This window comes from Onychomys torridus, chromosome 20 (assembly GCF_903995425.1).
Source record: "Onychomys torridus chromosome 20, mOncTor1.1, whole genome shotgun sequence".
Taxonomy (NCBI): Eukaryota; Metazoa; Chordata; class Mammalia; order Rodentia; family Cricetidae; genus Onychomys; species Onychomys torridus.
The window spans coordinates 35,099,301-35,120,360 of record NC_050462.1 but is presented as its reverse complement, the minus strand read 5'-3'; the positions used below and the strand labels follow the sequence as shown (position 1 = coordinate 35,120,360).

The 21,060-nt window shown below is 38.0% G+C and overlaps 1 protein-coding gene across 1 annotated transcript in view; it reads right to left on the bottom strand.

Annotated features, from left to right (window-relative positions):
• The window catches only part of Ptprr (protein tyrosine phosphatase receptor type R), a 234,697-nt gene that overhangs the window by 205,919 nt on the left and 7,718 nt on the right, over positions 1-21,060 (bottom strand). Inside the window, exon 2 of the mRNA XM_036170115.1 lies at positions 6,921-7,216. Within this exon, the coding sequence (XP_036026008.1) occupies positions 6,921-7,216 (296 nt within the window). The remainder of the gene's footprint in view (positions 1-6,920; positions 7,217-21,060) is intronic.

Here is a 21,060-nt window from a genome sequence, read left to right as displayed (position 1 = left end):
AGTAAAACCCCCAAGTTTTGTTTATCAGATGCCAATGATGTATTAGAATAATTTATACATATGAGAGAATACATACATATCCATCTCTCTCTATTTGTGTGACATTAATTTTTAAATCATTAGAAATTATTTTTATTCCTTTTTCTTTGTTTCCAAATATTGTAATAGCTTCATGAACACACACACACACATACACACACACACACACACACACACACGCACGCACGCACACACACACTCACACACACATTCACCTTATGTAGTCGGGGCAACATATTGCTATTTATTCTCTGTCCACAAGGAAATGTAGTATACTTAGAGAGCAAGGTTTCCCTTTAGTATGATAAACTCTCCCAAGACTTCAGTCATTCAAATACTGAGTCTGAATTACCCAAAACAAGCAGATATGGTGAGGGGTACAGTGTGCTAATATCACATGGACATCACTGAAGCTTAGCATCGAACATTTTCAAAATTTGTCCCTGGTCCTCCTTGCCACTTTAATAGCCAGAAATGGAGAAAAGCAACAGATGGTGACAGGGTGCCAAGCTCAAGAATGGAACTTTCTACTTTGAGATTATTCTGTAAGGATCTAGTAGTATCTGTGGAGATATGAGCACACAGCTTTACAAAATGCAAAGATTTGGGATCAAAATGGAGATGGTTATGTAAGAGCTTCAACTTTAATAGAAAGCATTTACATTAGATGAAGGGCAAATGTTTAACCACATTTCCAAAGCAGATTACAGAATTTCTGTCTCTAGACCTTTTCAAAACTAAAATCTGACACTCTTTTTGTTTTTCATTATCTGTGGATCAAGTCCAGTAGCTGTGAATTCTAAGCAACCCATCAAACACTTATTTTGCATTCATTTTTTTTGGATGTTACAGATATTTTTTAAAGGTTTTTGATGGACTTAGCTTCTACTCAAAGTTTGGAGAAAAAAATATAAAAGTCAGCCACACTTTGAAGGAACCAGTGAGGTATCTCAGTGGAGAAAGCTCTTGCTGTGTGTGTCTGGTCACCTGATCTTGACCCCCGGAACCCATATTGAGGTGGAAGGAGAGAACCAACTATATCCATAAAGTTATCCTCCGACTTCCAGAAGCTGCTGTGGCATGCTTGCCCCTGACACGTGCAATTAAAGAAATTAGAAAGGCCTATGGTGTTCCATGGTCTTATTTTCTTGACAAAATAAACAACTTATTTACTTACAACCTTTTGAACTGTTCATTTTTTATCATCAGTTCAATTTTTCATCCAGCAGTCAATATTTAAGCCCCTACTATGGTCCAGTTACTTTAATAGACACTGGAGATACAGAAGGAACGAGTTAGAAAAATCCAAGCTTTTGGAATTCATATTTTGGTCACAGAATTAAGTGACATAAAAAATATTAACTAGATGGCCAGAGACACTATGAAGAAAAAGGTATGCACAAAATGGACAAGAATATCTTTTGAAGTTTTTGTTTTAAATACAGTGACATTCTCACAAAAGTTTAAGATAATTTCCTCTTCTTAATAAGGAGATATGCTCTGAGCTTTTATATTTCTTTTTTTTATACCTTTCTGTACCTGAAAATGATCCAAGATATATGATAACAACTTAAATAATAAAATGAAGAAGCAGAAAATTTATGAGAAAGACAACATGATGTGACTCTAAAACTCACTCATAACCTCACTGTCCTCAAGAATTGTGTGTTAATGCTTGTCATGTACTAAATTGAACACTTTTATTGATCTTTCACTAGATACTAGACCAATATGTTCAGGAAATGTCTTCTTGGAAGGAGACTATCAAAGACAGAGATCTTGACCTCAGAGCAGGTTTGCAAAAGGGCAAAGAAGCCCAGAGCAGTTTGTCCAGAGGGAGAGAGGAATACAGAGTCACAGTTGAGTATCACAGCCTGCGAGACTTCCCAGCTACCCCAAATCTCCATAATCTCCAGAATATTTGTTAAATTCACAGATTCCTTGGACTCTTTCCCCAAACCACAGACCTCATGGGTCCGAGCTCAGGACATAAAGGATCCCGACCATATGAGGTTGAGCATGGCAATAAGCTTGACCTTCATCTCACTGGCAATGGAAGTCATTGGAAGGTGTACGTGTGTACACTTATGTCTGTGTATGAGGGTGGCACATGTGTATATGAAGGTGGCATGATCTAATGATTAGAGTGACTGTCCAGTGACTCTTAGCAGGATGTCGTGGCAGCATGAGGGGGAAGAGGAAAAGGCTAAAGTAGAGAAAGAAGACAATGGTTCTATCATTGTTAGAGTGCTGCTGGAACAATTAGGTAACATTTATACCATTCTTTCTTCCTATTGAAAAGAGATTTTTGTCTCACTGAGGACAAATTTTTTATCTGATTATGTTTCCCCTTCACTCGATTCCTCCCAGTTCTTGCCTCCAATCTTGATCCACCCCCTTTCAATCTTAGAAAACAGACAGGCTTTTATTCATAACTAATACATCTTTCTTGACATGGAGGAATTTCAGTTGGTACATAGATCAAGCCTATCTTCTGGAATGTTCTCTGCACAAGTGTAAAATTGTGATTAAGTAAATTTGTCTATTTAAAAATATATAATTATTGTCCATATCACACAACATGGTAAACATTATAAAATTTCTTTCCTGTAGTAAATTTGTAATGATAGTTTTCACAGCCTATAAATCACATCTAAAGACAAATTATTTATTGACAAGATGAGCCTTGCAGAATAAGCTGAGCTAAGGCTTGAATCACAGGGTTCAGATGTCATTGAAAGCCAATCATCTAAATTTCTCAGTAGTTGTGTAACTTAAGTTTCTCAAAAGAGTATTTGTAAGAATGGTCACACAGCACATAAAGACACACACAAAAAAGAAAGCCTCAATCTCCTTGATGGATTTAAAAGCAAATTGTTTCAACAAAATATTTTCAAATTGGATTCAGGAACACATCAAAAAGGCCATTCACCATGCTCACCTAGTGTATTCCAGAGATGTGGGATGGTTCAATATATGTTAATCAGTAATTGTTATAAATTACGTAAGTGGTCTCAAGGACAGAAATCACTTAGTTATCTCAATGGAGACAAAAGGCTTTTGAGAAAATGCAGCATCCTTTCATGTTAAAAGACCTAAAGAAACTTGGAATAGAAGGAACATATTGCAACATAACAAAGGCTTCAAATGACATGCCTATTATAGCCAAGATTATATTAAATGGAGGGTAACTCTCTTAATGAGTCACCAAAAACCTTTAAACCTTTTTAAGTGCTGAGAAAAAGGGTCTGATAGTGTTCAGCTGCAGATATCAACCTGCTACCCTCCACCAAGCTTCAGGGAACATGAAGAGAAACATTGAGAATTTTTTTTCTTCTGGATTTGACATGATGGTCATACACAGGAACCTACAGCAGCTGAAGTTACTTACACAAGACCTGCCCTACATCAGGCTAGTTAAAAAATCCAAACAGTGATGGTGGGTGGCAGCTCTGAGGGCCTCACTTCTAGAGCTATGGGTAGTTGATGGCTTCTGGAGGAGGGAGAGTCACTTTTCTTTGGGGAATGGCCACTGGCAGGTTGCCCATGTCCTAGTGGATGCCCTCATAGCCACTTAGCCACATGCGCCTGAGTATCACTAATTGGACCCAGTCAGTGGGCTAAAAGTTGAAAATGAAAATGAAAAAAAAAAAGAGACAAGAATTATCAGGAGCATGTGTGGGGATGAGTATTCAGAGGGCACTTGGAGAGAAAGTATAGAGTAGACAAAGTAAAGACACATTGTACATATATATGTGAAATTTCTAAAACACAATTAAAATACAATTTAAAAAAAAAAAAAAACAAAACCAAAAACCAACAGTAGAGAGTCCACCTGAGTGTTGGTGTGGGTAGGTGATGACTGAAAAAGAAACCACAGCGTTCTAGGAATCTCATCGAGACCATTTTGGCATCCAGTGATTTACCACCATCTTGTGTTTCTGGAACATCTCCCAACATACCTTCTTTCCTCCTTTCACTTCCCTTGCTTCTCCAGCTTCTTCTCCCCTTACATCATGTCTACCCAGTGACGTAGGCTGCAATCTCCCTACCTATAACTCTTTACACTGACACTATCACAGCCCATCCTCCACATACTCCAAAGAGTTACTTCCTTCCAATTTTCTCAGGCGTTTGGCTAAGTTAACCTATTTTTCATTTAATAACATATGCCTAGCTAGAAAAGCCTGGACCCAGCTCTATCCCACCACCTGCACTCATGCTCCTGGGGTCCTTTCTTCCTGATATGCAGCCCAGTAGACAGACAAGCATCCTAGGGACCAAGTGATAAGAGCCATGGATTGTCTAGTACATATTTGGCAACAGCCTACATCTTACATCAGCAGTGACTTGGGGCCATTCATTTTCCATCTATATTGTATTTGCACAGAAAACAGCATTGTCACTGAGTTTCTGGCACATAATTAGCATTTTTGGGATAAACACATTCATTGTGTTGTCCTTTCCACAGAACAAACTATAGATTTTCTCAATTGTAGAAAAAAGAGGAAATAGGAAACTAATTCATTTGTGGACAAATATCTTAAGAAATTCTTTGTGGTAGTAATTAGAACTCAGGAAGCAGGGATGCCCATGCTTAAATTTTTCAGTCTAAATCTCATTGTTAATAACATCATAAATAAGGGCACTCAATAAATATTGGAGGATAAAAGAAAAATTCTTGCCACCTGATTGGGAACTCTTAGAAATTACATATCAATTATAGAGGTTTAGTATTGCTTTTAACATTTTAATAAAAATCATTTCAATTATTCACTCAGTTAAAGGGACTGCTACTTATTAATACTGCTCAATTTATACTTCTCAAACGACACAATAACTCATCACTATCAATGAAATACTCCCTAAGCAAAGTTCAGATAAGTGTATGTATATAGTATATCTATGTCAGTTTAGGTATGTTTTAAAGATACACACACACACACACACACACACACACACACACACACACACGTAAAACTTATATGCACAACACACTAATGACCCATCAAGATCATTAAACTGTTGAAGATTTTTCTTTTTTTTTTTTTTGCATTGTTCATGCTTTATTTAATTGTTTTTAAAATGTCCCTCAAACTTATTGATCCCTATGTGCATGTCATGCTCTGATTTTGAAGAAGCTGAACATTACTGATTTATATGAAAAATAGCCCCACCTCCCCAGTTTTCCTGGGAAATTACTATGTGTATAAGTAGTGTAAGTAATTTTATAAGAATGGTTCTGGCCATCACTGTTGCTCGGGCTCAATCTATGCTATCATCACTCAAAAGACAAAGCCCAGATTCTTCTTAAATCCCTAAAAGTAAACTGACCTGCCACAATTCTAAATTTGAGACTTTTGTTGTCTATAATTAACTAGCTAGCACATGACATTAGAAAGTACACCAAACCTCTCAAACTGTACTTCAGCATTGAAGAAGATGAAAATATGATAATCAGAAGTGCTAGATAGGCATTTCCAGATACAGAGGCACCATTAACATCACTCATTCTCATCAGACAGGATACATGACTCTCACCCTCAAAACATCTGTTAGTCATAACATGAAAAGTTCAAGTCTTATAGGAGACCAAACAACCTCCATGAAAACGTCTTCTCATTTTAATTACCAACTGGCATCTTTTCTCCCAGACATTACTCAAGTAAGACCAAAGACTGTCTCATTCGTCTCTTTTTCTAGATATTCTAAATGGCAATTGGGTATAATAAATACTCAATACATGTTGGAAACATCAATGAACGACTCCTTGATTATAACACTGAGAAAAATATACTATATATTACGTAAAAGTAAAGAAAAGAAATAAGAGAATGTTAAATTTAATCATGTTATGAATGGGTTTTGTCACAATGTAGACAGTTTCACTGACTTTTGTTGGCTCCCAAAGTCAAATTACTTGAAATTTAACAGAAGTCTAATAACATTTAGTTACAGAATTGAATGAGTTTTGCTTTTGTTATGGTTTTAAAATTAGGATTTAAATCAGTTCCAAATACAATGTGGTGTTTCAATTCTTTCTGGAATGTATAACCATCAACTATTTTGAAGGATTTCTTTTGGCTACGTAGCACAGGTTGGCTTTGAAATCATTTGCAATCCTCCTGCTTCAACTTCTTCTAAGTGTTATATTTTTAATATAGATAATAACAATATGAGGGAGTATATAGTACAAAATGAAACTTAACCACAGATGAATTTTCATATAATACTTCCACAAATTGAAAAGCTCTGGCTGGGTTATCTATTCTGCTAGTATTATAGCATGTAAATGTTGATGTTTGCCCAGTGATATTAGAAATATTATCATAGATCACTGCCTTCCAACCATTCCTATGTACTCCAGGGACAGACCACTACTCATTAATTTCCCCCACAACTCTTCTCTCTTTCACTTGTTTGTTCTTTTGTTACAACTTGAGTCAAGGGAAACTTTGGTAAGTGCTCTATTTATTTACATGAGGTGATAACAAACCTATCTTTTAAGATTATATTCCACAGAGGGCAGGAGGCTCTGTATAGGATATGATCTGCTGTGACTGTAGCCTTTCTAAAGCAATCTTTAGTTCTCAGTATTTGTTATGCACTCTGCATTGGGCTATGAGCATAGAATGGAGAGAAATTTTCTGATTTCATGGGGGAAGGAAATAATAAGCAGCAGAGAAGAAATATCAGAAAAAGAGAAATGCCATGGTAAATAATCATCGAGACCCATGCTAAGTCCTCACATGCTAAGTCTTCTTCCCTCCAATGTCAGCCACAGAAAGGAACATCATCAGCTCTAGTGTTAACATCTACCTCAGCATCACTATCAGCTTCAAGATCAGCATCAATATGATGCTGGCTAACTTGGTACTTACCACCACAATTACATTTGCTGCTGGAATTGGGAGATTTTCTATTTGAAGCTCTTGACCAGACACAGCCAACAGATTAAGAGACGGGTCATATGCAGGTCTAGGAAATGCTGAGTCAACAATTTGGTGATGTTTGCTTATTTGAACTTCAGCAGGGGAATGGTAGTTCGGTTTATATGCTTCTTGAGCTATATCCAGGCTCTTCTCAATATCTTGTGAATGGCGATAAATGAACGCTGGCTTCCAATTCTTCTTTTGATGAATAGCCAAAAAGTGATCATTATTTCCCAAAGAACATCCTACAAAACAGAAGAGTCATAAAAAAAATAGAAGATCCTATCCAGAAAAACATGTAGAATATCTATCTATATTTTTGTGGTTATGCACATATATATTTTTTCATGTGTGTGTATGCATATATGTGTATGTACCTGTGGATGCCAGAGGTTAACATTGGGTATCTTCTTCAATATCTCAACAACTTCGTCTTTTGAGGAAGGACCTCTCATTGGACCTAAACTCACCCATTCAGTGAGTCTGGTAGACCAGCAAACAGCAAGGGTCTTTCTGCCTCTGTCTCCCTTGAGCTGAGATTATAGGCATGCTTTCCACTCCTGACTCTTTCGTAGTGTGTTGGGGATCTACATTCAGCTTCTCATTTTTGAGCAGTGTAGCATGAATCTTAAAGAGTCTTATTAATAAAAACAAACCCAAGGCCAGTTATTGGGGTGAGTGCTGGAAGATCAGAGAAGCAGAACAAGCCACGGCTACCTCACCTTGCTTATTCCTCAGCTGATCCTGGTTCCTCAGACTGGATGCCTCTCAGCTGAACTGTGCTGCTCAAAAGCCTAAAAGCTTAACCAGACCCTAGTTCCCGGTTTTCATGCCTTATATACCTTTCTGCTTCTGACATCACTTCCTGAGATTAAAGGCTCACTTCCTGGGATTAAAGTCGTGAGTCACCATGCCTGGCTTTCCAGTGTGGCTTTAAACTCACAGAGATCTGGATGGATCTCTGCCTCCCAAATGATAGGATTAAAGGTGTGTGCTACCACTGCCTAACCTCTATGTTTAATATTATGGCTGTTCTGTTCTATAAGTTTATTGGGGTGCACAATATATCAACCACATTTCCCCTTTTTTATCTAAAATCTAAAAAAGGTTATAACTAATACAAGAAAAACTATATCTAATAAGTATATACAATATATACAGTCAAGAATTACATTAACGATGTCTAGTCCATTAACATTTGACAGATTCAGATGAAAATCTCCATTAATATATAACATTGTACAGTCCAGTAACATTTGATAAACTCAGACAAAAAATTTCATTACTTATTCTATTTAAAACAAATAGTTCCTTTTAAAAAGTAGATTCAATAATTGAACTTTTTATCCTTTCATATCCATATTCTCTCGCATCGACCCCAATACCTGGCCCCAGGTTTGATTTTATTAATAAGACCTTTTAAGATTCCTGCTACAGAGCAGCAAGTATTTTACCAACAGAGGCATCTTCACAGTGTCCTTTCCTTCTTTCACCTAATCCTACAACATTATGTTAGATTTATATACCTGAATGCCCTATCTGCTTCTCAAATGATAAACATTTATACTGTTTTTAAGCCGTCTTTTATGTAATTACTATATATATAATTATTACATAAAGTTTTAATATAAATTTTTATCCCATGTTTATAGTTTTTAGCAGATTAGGTTTAGGCAAGTAAAGGCAGAAATATGAGTATGCTTATGGCAGCAATTTTTAATTGTCTGAAAGCACCTTTATTCACCATATGGTAAAATTATGAACATCTCTCAGCCTTTTCCTTGACTAAATACTATTTGAAAATATATTTCCATTGGTAAACATTTCCATTGATTAAATACTAATGTGAAGAGAAATGTAGATAACTTTGCTTTCAGCCTTAGTAATGACTTAGATATATGGTTGGTGAAGTAGGAACATGATCTAGAAGTTATGTGTTAAAGACCATGGCATGAAGGAATTCTGTTCTCTGGGAAAGGGAGAATGCAAGGGCTACCTCATAATCTCTACTCAGGCTTCATGTAGGAGAGAAACACTTTTCTATCGTATTATAGCTGTTGTTATTTTAAATGTTTTAGTTATAGCAACTGAGCCTAAATGCTAACAAGCACATTCCTTATTTCTCCTGTCAGATATTCTTTGAATGTAGTAACTGTTGATCGTGTTAGCCAATGGTGACCAGAATATATAGATATCATACCACTTCTAATTTAAAAAGTATCATCTGGTTAATACACACACACCATAAGTATGCTTTGGAAAAAAAAAAAAAAAGAATGATAACCAAGGCCAGAACTTGTGAGGATTGGCAAGCATCAGGTCAGTCTGAGCTACATAGTGAAAACTTGCCTCAAAAGGCAAAGAAAACATACAATAACTTACAAAGTGAGGGCACTGCCTAGTGTCTTAGTTTTCTTTCTGTTGCTGTTAGAAACACCATGACCAGACACATCCTGTTTTGTTCTCTCTCATTAGAAAGCAAACAGGCATCTAGAAAAAAGTAATAAGAAAAAAAAAAAACAGAATAGGACAAAACAATCAAACAGAAAAAAAAAAGAACCAAAGAAAAACCACAAGAAGCACAAATAGGTGTAGACACACACAGACATTTACACACAAACCTCCTATAAAACACAAAACTGGAAAAAACATAACATATAAATAAAGACCTCTAAGACAAAAAAAAAAAAGCACAAAGTATTGTGAGACAAAACAAAAACCCTCTGAAAATATCTTTGAGTTCATTTTTTGTTCTGTTGGTCATGGGGCCTAGACTTCAGTGTGGTTAGGTTAGAACCATGAATGAATTTGGCTTGTTTTACTTAGCATGATTACACCTATTTCTATCAGAACTCCTGCTAACATGATTTTCCTTTTTTTTTTTTTTTTTTTGGTGTGGCCAAATCAAACTCCCTTGTGTATATGTGCCACATTTCCTTTATTCTCTCACCTATCAATGCATATAAAGGTAGATTCCATACCTTGGTTGTGTTTATCATGGGTATACAGGTTATCACTACTGTATACTGACTCCTGGGCAGGTGTCCAAGTATTTGATACCTGGATCATGGGAAAGATCAAACCTCAAATAATCTTGCAGAATTTAAAAGGGTATGGAAGGTTCTGAGTCTGAGTAGAACTCATCTCAGCCACTGTGCCTTGTTCATACTAAGTAGAACTTTAAGCATTGGGGGACAATGCACAAAACAGTCTAACCAAGGACTATAAAAAGTAAATGAAAGCAAGGGAGCAAGAGGAATAGAACTCCCAGTACATCAAGAAGTTGTTCTTCTATGTACATCTCCCTTCTAATTTTATTAACCTCTATTCAACCCACAGAGGGTACCAGGACACAGAGAGATCTTGAAAAAAGAGACTCTAGCTCTAAATCTTGTTTGTGTAAAAAAAAAAAAAAAAAAAAAAAAAAAAAAAAAAAAAAAAAAAAGAAAAAACAACAACAAAAAAACAAAAAACAAAACAAAAAAAAACAGACCTCATGAATTAAGGACAGGATTGCAATGTCTTCCACTCTCCCTTCTCTCTTCCCCACGCCCTGCATCCAACAAGACTCTGCATACATTATTCCATGGTGAGGGATGAGAGGGGGGCCTCACTGGATGTAATTCACTCCTGAGATAACAGCATTCATGCGTTCATCATGGTAGAGTTGTTATGACATAATCAGCTCCTAAAAGTTCCACCTCTCAACACTGTTGCAATGGATTTAAGTTTCTAACAAAGGAAGTTTGGGAACACATTCAGACCACAGGAAGAGTTAGCATCCAAAATAAATAAGACACTTGAACAACTTGAAGGCAAGAAAACAATCCCCTAAAAATTAGGCTAAGAACCTGAACAGCTATTTTCCAAAGGAGACAGACAAACAAGCAGCAGGAAGATGAAAACCGTTTCAGCAACAGTAATCGTTATAGAAAAGCAAATAGAAATGATGTGTCACTCCATACCTGCTTAGGATTGCTTTTATCAGTGTAAAGAGGATGTGGAGAAAAGGAAACCCTCAAACATTACCGATAGATCATTCAGCTATGAGGGCACATGGTTTCCTCTAAGCATTTAAACAAGAACTTTCCTATGACCCATCAATGTCACCTCTGAATACAAGTGAACAATTGAAATTAGTATATTGAAGAGATATCATCATTGTTCTAATCATCATGGGGCTAACTAAACTCTACATCTAAGATATAGAATCAACCCAAGTGTCTACAAATAGGTGAGCAGATAAAGAAATAGTGTGGTATTTACACAATATAATACTATTTATCCTTTATATAGAAGGAAATCTGGGCTGGAAAGATGGCTCAGAGGTTAAAAAATCTGGCTGCTCTTCCAAAGGTCCTGAGCCCAGCAACCACATGGTGGCTTACAACCATCTGTAATAAAATCTGATACCCTTTTCTGGTGTGCAGGTATACATGCAGGCAGAGAACACTGTATACATAATAAATAAATAAATCTTTTAAAAAAAGAGAAGGGACTCTGGTTATTTGTAGCAGCTGGTTAGATGCTGGATGACATTATGATGTAGTCAAACAAGCAGGGCATGTATGCTGCATGATCTCATTTCTGGAATCTAAATAGCTAAGTTCATAGAAGTAGAAAGTAGAATTATGGTTGCCAGAGGCTGAGGTTAGGCTATACCTGTACACCACATACGTTTACCTAAAGTTCATGTTTTATATATCTCATAGACCTAAAGATATATGATCACTCAACTTTTAGAAGAAAAGAGAAAAAAATTGTATGTACATTTAGGCAAAGAGTTTTGGTAAATAATACTAAATTAACATGCAATAAAAGAAAACTCTGCATGGAACTGATGAGACATCTCAGTGGGTATAGCTACCTGCTACCAAGCTTTTGACCTTAGTTCCATTCCTGGAACCCACATGGATGAAGGAGAGAACTGACTCACACAAGTTACCCTTTGACCCACACATATGTACCCCACCACAGAGAGAAAGATGGGGGGACTAAAACTTAAGTAATATAATAATAATAATATGATAAATAATAATAAAAATGATGAAGCTGGAGAGAGGCTCAGCAGTTGAGAATATGGACTCTTTTTGCAGAGGAACTGAGGTGTTCTGTTGCCAATACTCATACAGGATGACTTACAACCACCTGTAATCCCACCTTTCAAGAAAATCTGTCGCCTCTGAGTTTTGGGGAAACCTACACCCACATACAAATACTCCTGCATAGACATACACACAATTTAAAATAAAATACATATTAAAAATTGACAAAGTTGACAATAAAGTTTTGTTGTTGTTGTTGTTGTTGTTGTTATGAGCAAGACTCTATGAAGAAGATGGAAAGACTACCTACAGATTGGGAGGAAGTAAATTCAAGCCACATAGCTGGCAATGAACTAGTCATCAGGCTATATAAAGAACTCTCAGAATTCATCAGTTGACAGGTAAAACAATTTCAAAATGGGATAAAGACTTGAAATGTATTAAAGAGATGCTTAGATGGCAAATAAGTAAATGAAAACATTTCAAACTTAATAGTCATTAATGAATGCATATTTAAAACTATGATGTGAATTGCATTTTAGAGGTTCTAAAATGAAAATTGCTAGTAGTATTCAGTATTGGAAATAACCCAGAATAGAAGTAAGCTTTAGACCTTACTGGTGTGAATGAAAAAAAGATAGAGGCCTTCTAGGAAGGATTTTGGCAGTTTTTATAAAATTCAACATGCACTTACATATGATACAGCAAGTTCACTTTTCTGCACACATACCCTAAAGAAATCCTGGAGAAATCAAATTCTTATTCACACAAAAATACTTTTTAAATTTTTGTAGCAACTCTATTTATTTATGATTACTCTCAATGGAAATAACTCAAACACCCTCCAAGTGGTTAATGAATAAACTATGGTGATCTACAAAGTAGCATTAGTCATCTATAAGAATGAATGAACCATTGATCCACAGAAATTAAATAAATATGAAAGACAGTATCAAAACATCATTGTGCCTTCCATGTAATTGACATTCCAAAGAGAAAAGACTCTGTAGTGATGAAAAACAAATCAATGATTGTTAGGATGTAGGATCTGAGTAAGGGGAGAGAGAATGAGAGGCTGAGCTCCATTGGAAGACAGGAGGAAATATCACTCAATGTACGGGCATGGGGTGAGCTTTTGCTCAAAATAAAGCATTCCCTTTTCTACAAGGTGTGCTAGAGATACACAAGTTCACAGACCCTTTTGTTTTGTGGTAGAGGTTGAGGAATTATCTGCTGATGCTTCTATTTTCTGTGTGCAAAGTGGGAAGAAGCCACTTCATAAACAAGCGAACACAGGAAAAAGGTTGGAGGTTTGACAGAACTTTAAAGGATGAGAAATTTCACACAAGATATGTGCAAGCATTTTTCTAGTGTTGATGGCTCAGTGACAGTTTTTGTTACCTGGGAGGGATGCAGTGTTTCTCATAAGATAGTTAGCAAGTGGCTTTTTAAAGCCACAGAGCTGCATTTAAAATAAGAGTATTTTTATTATAAAAAGCAACATTTGCATGAGAATAACCAGTGAACTTTGCTAGTTGTAAAATTACAGGATTGAAATTTCCTTCTGGATATGACCTCAATAATATGTGAAGAGATCTTTCACAAATCAGAGATAGAAATGTATGAAATTATACTAGTAAGACTGGAGACATTGTAATGTGTTATTTCAATCTAAAGTAGGTTATTCCTAGACATGGAGGGTACAGAGGCCTTTTGAACAACCCTCAGAATAAGTCTTTGTCCTGCAACTTTTATGATGCTCATTTACAACAGGAAGAAAAGTATGAAGTAACATTCTCAAAATACCCTTCCCTAAAAGGAATGATCAAAGCAGGTCACTGGGCTATCTAACAATTGTGTTTTCAGCATTGCTGGCCCTTTCTTCTCTAGAAAAGGGAAGATAAATGGTCAGGTGCTTTTCTTGGAAATGTCTACATAAAAACATGGATTTAAATAAAAGTTGGAATTCATTTAGACAGATTTTGCTTACTCTTGACTTTTCTCTGAAAATATTTTTCCATGTATATAAAAGTGACCTTTTGGTACTTATGGAAGCAACATGTTCAAGAAGTTACAGACTTGAATGTAAGAAAGAAACTAATAGAAAAAAAAAAACTTCAGTTGTTCTGTAATCATAGTGATTGTGTTCTGTAATTGTATTGGTAATGATTGCCCCAAACATCACAACAATGCCAACCTTCAGTCAAAAGTACGCATATTAACAGAATTGAAACTTACATGTTACAGCTTCTCAAGATATGATGGTCAAGGTCTGTTAGGATGATCTCTCAAAGCACAAATCATGCTCACTCCAATTGATCATAATGGGAGATTATATGGACACTTCAAAAGAGTCCATAATGACTGTGCATGTGTGTCAAACTAGTTATGTCAAATTCCATTTGCATGTCTTTTTATGCTCTAACAACATATCTATGCATATGTATATAATTCCCTGTGTATTTACATTTGTTTTGTATCCTGACACCAGACTTCCAATTTGACAACAATGTTCACCCTTAAAGACCAACTCTATTGCTACAAAAGCAAAAATAAAACCAGAACTTCTATAAGATGATAAAAATTGCCTTTATTAAAATTGCAAATCCACATGGGACCCAAAGGGTTTAAAACAGAAAGAAACTCTCATCCAGGACTAGTTTCCTAACAATCTAGTCTACAGGCTGTAACCAGAGGCTTTTCTCTGTCCTACCCCGTCCTAAGCCATTGATAGGCACTTATTACTACAATGTGAAAATACAGTCTCACTAGGAGGTGCTGGACTAAACATTCCATGTTTTGACTAGTGATGTATCCAATTCATCTACATTAAAAGTTAAAAACAACAGCAGAGTAATGTCTATGTGGGCAGAGCTGGATCTGTTCTTCTCTATTTAGGTAAGGACCTGAGTCCTAGAGTAAGGGATGATTTCAGTTAAAGCAACTGTAAACTTGTCCTATGCATCTTTTGGCATAATCACTCCCACATTTCCTAAGTATTCCGTTAGGGAAAAAGAGTAGTTCCTATTCCCAATTCCACCACTGAATGGTCCCTCCTTCTTGCTAATGTTCTCATCCATTGGAAGTTGAAGTATAGAGAGAAACTCTGACATCCATTGCAGGAAAAATTCACTGTGTGCTATGTGTTGGTGGCAAAATTGTAATGAAAGGCTCCTCTCATATGTCTTAATTATTGCTCAGCTTTAACAGAGTTATTTTTCATTGAATATGTGTCTGTTACAGAGTGGAAGACAATACAATAAAAGAAGCATTTGGGTCAATGACAATTGGAATAAGTCATGAAGACTGAGAAACCTCAGATTTTGCTGGAAGAAGAATAATTTGTATCAGTTCAGATAGAGTCAGATGTCTCCCAGTTCCTAAAGAACTGAGTTCATTGCTTGGAGAGAAGGCTGACAGAAATGTGTGTTAAATTGTGAATAAGTGTTTCATGAAGACCAAGATCTGCCCTCTTGGAGGAAGCAGAGTACAGAAAACTGCCCATATACCCGGAGTGCTGAGAAATTTTCCATTTCTGAAAGAACTTCCTGAAGAAACTACAGGAATTAAGTTTCATGGGTACAAACCAAGTAATGAAATAGATTTAGCAAATCTAAATTTTATATATGCTCATTGTTACAGAAATAATTAAATGTAATTATTTATAAATAGTTACAGTGATTAGGCACTGTCCTCATTGGCTTTTTAAAAAATATTTTCTTTAGATTAGCAAAGTGTCCCATTGTTTCTATAGCAGAAACCTCTAGTTTCCTGGGAAACTGGGCTCTGATTTTACAACATAGTTATCTGTTTTAAGAATAGTGTTCATGGCAGGTGAAGAGTTCTTTTCAAACCAGGATGGAGTGATAGTTTAGTGGGTAAGAGCACTTGCCAAGCCTGACGACTCAGTTCCATCCATCTGGCCCCCATGGTAGAAGGGTAGTCCCAAGTCTCACAAATTGTTCTCTGATGTCCATATGCACACTGTAGTGCTCTTTGATGACTTTTGAAATCTAAAATTTCCTAGGGAAGGGCCATATGATCAGGAACTAATGACACAATTTAACTGGGGATAGAATGAGAGATAAATCAATGTTAGAATGGAGACTAGGCCTGAGAGGACAGCCTTGGAGGGCAAACTCACAGACATGAAGAGCTGGGTGAGCAAGCTGCTGGCCCTGAGAGCTGATGTTGCAAAGTGAGGGATGGAGGCCCAGGCACAGCACAGACATTGACTGGAAGGCAGTGACCCTGTTCCCAGTCTGAATTCACAGCAGTGTTGTGGGACATTTGTACACTGCATGAAGATGTATTGCTGTGAGTGGTGTAATAAAAAGCTGAATGATCAATAGCTAGGTAGGAGGTATAGGTAAGGTTTCCAGGGAGATGAAGGAAGTGGAGGAGGAATCTAGGCACATGAGAGACATCAGAAGACACAGAGAGGAAACAGGAGGTACAAGCTGGAAGAGAGGTAATGCCATGTGATAGAACATAGATGAATAGAAATGGGTTAATTTAAGTTATAAGAGCTAGTTAGGAACAAGCCTAAGCTATAGGCTGAGGTTTCATAATAAGAAGTCTCCATGTCATTATTTGGGAGCTTTCTGGCCAGACAGAAGAAGACTCGTTACACAGTAGACTCAGCTAAACTGGGCTCAGATGGCAATGTGATGTCTGACTCCCAGGTTATATACTTGAAAACTTTGACTTGCCCTTTCCCTGCTCTATACACCCAAGAAATGTGGACAGGACCTTCAATCCTGAAAGTGTCCACAACATCAGGACACAGTTATCAAGGCATACTCATGCTGGAGAATGACTTTCAAGATACTAAGCTTTCATATGTATTATTTGCTAAAATAACTTTTAAAAAATGGACCTAAGGATGTTAGAAAAAACAACAGGAGCCAGGCGGTAGTGGCACACGCCTTTAATCTCAGCACTTGGGAGGCAGAGACAGGCAGATCTCTGCGAGTTCGAGGCCAGCCTGGGCTTCCAAGTGAGTTCCAGGAAAGGTGCAAAGCTACACAGAGAAACCCTGTCTTGGGGGGGGGGGGAAGACAATAGGAATCACTATTTTATATTTACCTAAAATGGTATGTGTGTACATACATAAGAGTTTAAGTGAAATTACATAATTTATGGTGATGACACTATCCCCAGCAGCCAAAGACTATCTGACAAAATCCCAGTACCAGGTATGAGAAACCTTTCAAGTTGTTGAGGAGTTCTAAGAGACTCTCAAAATAATACGGGTTATTTCTACGGCCCTTGGCTGCCTCCATAAATCAAGGTACATGTATATTGCTGAGGACACCATGCATTTTTGACATGAGAAGCAGAGGACTTGATTTGGAATGGACATAAAAGTCTCCCCAAGGAGGACTAGCTTACACAGAACCAGATGATGATATAAAAGTTACTAAGAGAGGAAAGCATCCTGTAGACTGCCCAGCTATGGCATCTGTCAACTACAATGGCCAGCTATGGAGAGAGATCCTTCTAGGTGCAATAATGGCAATTATATCTTGGTGATAACCAACAGCTCTCTAACTGGCATTAAAGACTCTCAACATGAGGTAAATTGTACCTGGCACTCTAAACCTAGCCAAAGACTGTGGCTGGGAAGATCATAGATCCCAGAGGAGAACCTATTACTGCCACTTTCCTAAACAAGTATAATTTCTAATTGCACTCTAAATATTTGTCTTCAAACACACAGATACATGTAGGCCTCACCTCCCCCATCAAAGAAGAATCTTATTGCCACAGAAGACCATTACTGAAAGCCACTAGTTAAAAATGTGAAGAACAAGCCGGGTGGTGGTGATGCATGCCTTTAATCCCAGCACTCGGGAGGCAGAGCCAGGAGGATCTTTGTGAGTTCGAGGCCAGCCTGGGCTACAGAGTGAGATCCAGGACAGGCACCAAAACAACACAGAGAAATCATGTGTCAACAAGCCAAAAAAAAAAAAAAAAAGTAAAGTAATCAGTGGTTAAATACCTCATGTGTAGGTGACGGTCTGAGGTACTCAGGTACTCATGTCGAATTGGATTCGGCTTTTGAGAAACTGTGAGTGATGCCCCTCAGTTGTCAGGGCATGTTCAGATGCATTGAAACGATCTCTGGACTCTGTCTTTGGATTTTTGTGGAGAGGAAAAGCTCCTTTGGAAAGATTCCTTTAACTGGTTTATGAATGGTCTGATGGATTATAATCCAAGTGAATCAGACTAGAACTGTATTCAGTTACCTGTGATCAAAACTTTCTCAGAGAAGACACCTAACAGATCGGGTATAGCTGTGTAGACTGGGTGTTAGGAGAACAATGGGGATTTGAGACTATCTTTGCCCATTCCTAATATATGATCTTGTTTTTCCCAACCCCATCTTTACTGTTCCTTTATGTCCAAAGAGCCCTGTCTTCTCCAGTATCTTCAGAAACCCATATAGTCCTCCACATTGTCTCTGAGCCCAGTTGTCTAGAAGCTCAATGAGCCACAGATGATAAGCAGAAGAGGATCAGTTGGTGAGGAGAAAGGGATTGGTACACAGTGGACAGGAGAAGGAAGACTGTAGAGCTCTGAATGGCAGCCTTAGTCAATGCCTGGATTTCTTACACCATATATCCCTAGAGAGACTTAAGGAAATATCTTCTAGAAGTGTCTGGCTTATCCACCAAGAAAAACAATGCAGTAGGAACTAAATATTTCAGATTTGTGGTATTAATATGTTACACATTTTTTTTTTCACTCACTATCAGATAAACCCAAAGTAAATTGGTGTCTCATATCCAGGTAAGAGTTTTCCAAAGATGTGATGCTGGAGACAATATTTAGATGAGTGTCTTAGGGTTTCCATTGCTGTGGAAACAAACACCATGACCAAAAGCAGGTTGGGGAAGGAAGGGTTTACACTTCCAAAGCGCTGTTCATTATTGAAGGAAGTCAGGACAGAAACTCAAGCAGAGTAGGAACCTGGAGGCAGGAGCTGATGCAGAGGACATGGAGGATGCTGTTGACTGGCTTGCTTCCCCTGGCTTGCTCAGCCTGCTTTCTTATAGAACCCAGGACTACCAGCCCAGGGATGGTACCACTCACCATGGGCTGGGCCCTCCCCCACTGATCACTAATTGAGAAGATGCCTTACAGCTGGATCTTATGGAGGCATTTCCTCAGCTGAGGCTCCTTCCTCTCTGATGACTCTAGCTTGTGTCAAGTTGACACACAATACCAGCCAGCACAACTGACCCCTTGTCAACTTGACACACAAACCCATTACCATTAAGCCACAAACCTTCTTTTCTTATTCCTCCCCAAGATCTCACATTAAAATCATAATTTTAAAAGTCCCAGTGTCTTTACAAAATCAAACAAATTAAAATTTCAGTCTCTTTAAAATATCCAATCTCTTTTAAAAGTTCAAGTCTTTCATCTATAGGCACTTTTAAAAAACAAAATCAAACTAAATATCTTCATCAAGAGGGAAGAACCAGGGCACCATGTTCTTCTGCTGCTGTTCTTGGTGGTCATCCCATTGTCCTGGCATCTCCAAAATGCTGTTGCCCCTTGCTGCAACTGGCCTGCATTTTTCACCAATAGCCTCTGGTAGGCTCTTTGTATGGTACCAAGCCTCAACTTCCCTTCATGACTCCTTCAGTCCTGGGCCTTTAACTGCCACTGTGGCTGTGCACCTTCTACCAATGGCCTCTCCTGACCTCTCGCAGTGCCAAGCTTCAGCTGCTTCCCATAACCACCTCATGCCTTCAAAACCAGCACCACATAGGTGATACTTACACATTACCAAGCCCTGCTGCAAGCATGAGATACAACCATTCCCGCCTCTGGAACATAGCATCTCTGTGCTCTCAGGAACACTTCCCAGAACATTTCACCTCAGTGATGCTGGTCTCTTCTTTACCACCACTCATTTCCTAGCTCCAGCCAACCAGCATCAATTTTCCCAATAATGTAAAGGTTTCACATTAGTAGTGCTGGTACATTGCTAATCACAACTGATTCTTCAGCCCCAGCTAACCAGAACTAGAGTTTTAATGCAAAGTAACAAATGGCCCTGATAGAGTCTTTAAACTTCCCTCTGAAATTTCACAAGCCAGGCTTCCGTCCTCTGCATTTCTCTCAACGTTCTTATCTTCCAAACTCTCGCAGAATGTCCCACAGAGCTCTTAACACCCAATGGCTTTCTAGCCCAAAGTTCTAATGTCCTTCCACAATCCCCCACAAAACACGGTCAGGTCTGTCACAGCAATACTACACTGGTAACAATTTATCGTAGTTGGGGTTTCTATTGCTGTGACAAAACACCATGACCAAAAAGCAAGTTGGGGACCAAAGAGTTTATTTGGCTTACACCTCCAGATCATAAGGCCATCACTGAAGGAAGTCAGAACAAGAACTCAAGCAGGACTGGAATCTAGAGGCAGGAGCTGACGCAGAGGCCATGGAGGAGTGCTGCTTACTGGCTTGCTCAGCCTGCTTTCTTATAGTACCCAGGACCACCAGCCCAGGGATGGCACCACCCGCCATGGGCTGGGTCCTCCCTCATTGATCACTGATTGAGAAAATGCCTTACAGCTGGATCTCAGGGAGGCATTTCCTCAGCTGAGGCTCCTTCCTCTCTGATGACTTGTGTCAAGTTGACACACAAAGCCAGCTAGTAAAATGAGCGACTGAGGGAAAGTGTTAGGAGAAAGAGTTGGAGATCAAGAGGTGTTTCAGACATGGCGCTTTACAGCTCTCTTAAAATCTGCATTGGCATCCAGGTTCATGCATGTAACAGATGAAAAAAATGCAGATACTACCTGAATAGACAATCTATACCAGCATGTGCATACTCTTCAGACGTAGGCTCAAGCACAGAAAGGAAAGATTGCTCCATGATGTGAGTTAACTATTATGTGTCCTCTCTCCTTCCCTAATCAAATAATGCATATCATTTTACATTGTTCATACTAAAACAGTACAGGTTTATATACACTATTCCATTTACTTCTTAAATATCACCCTGCAATAAGTTATTCGTACTA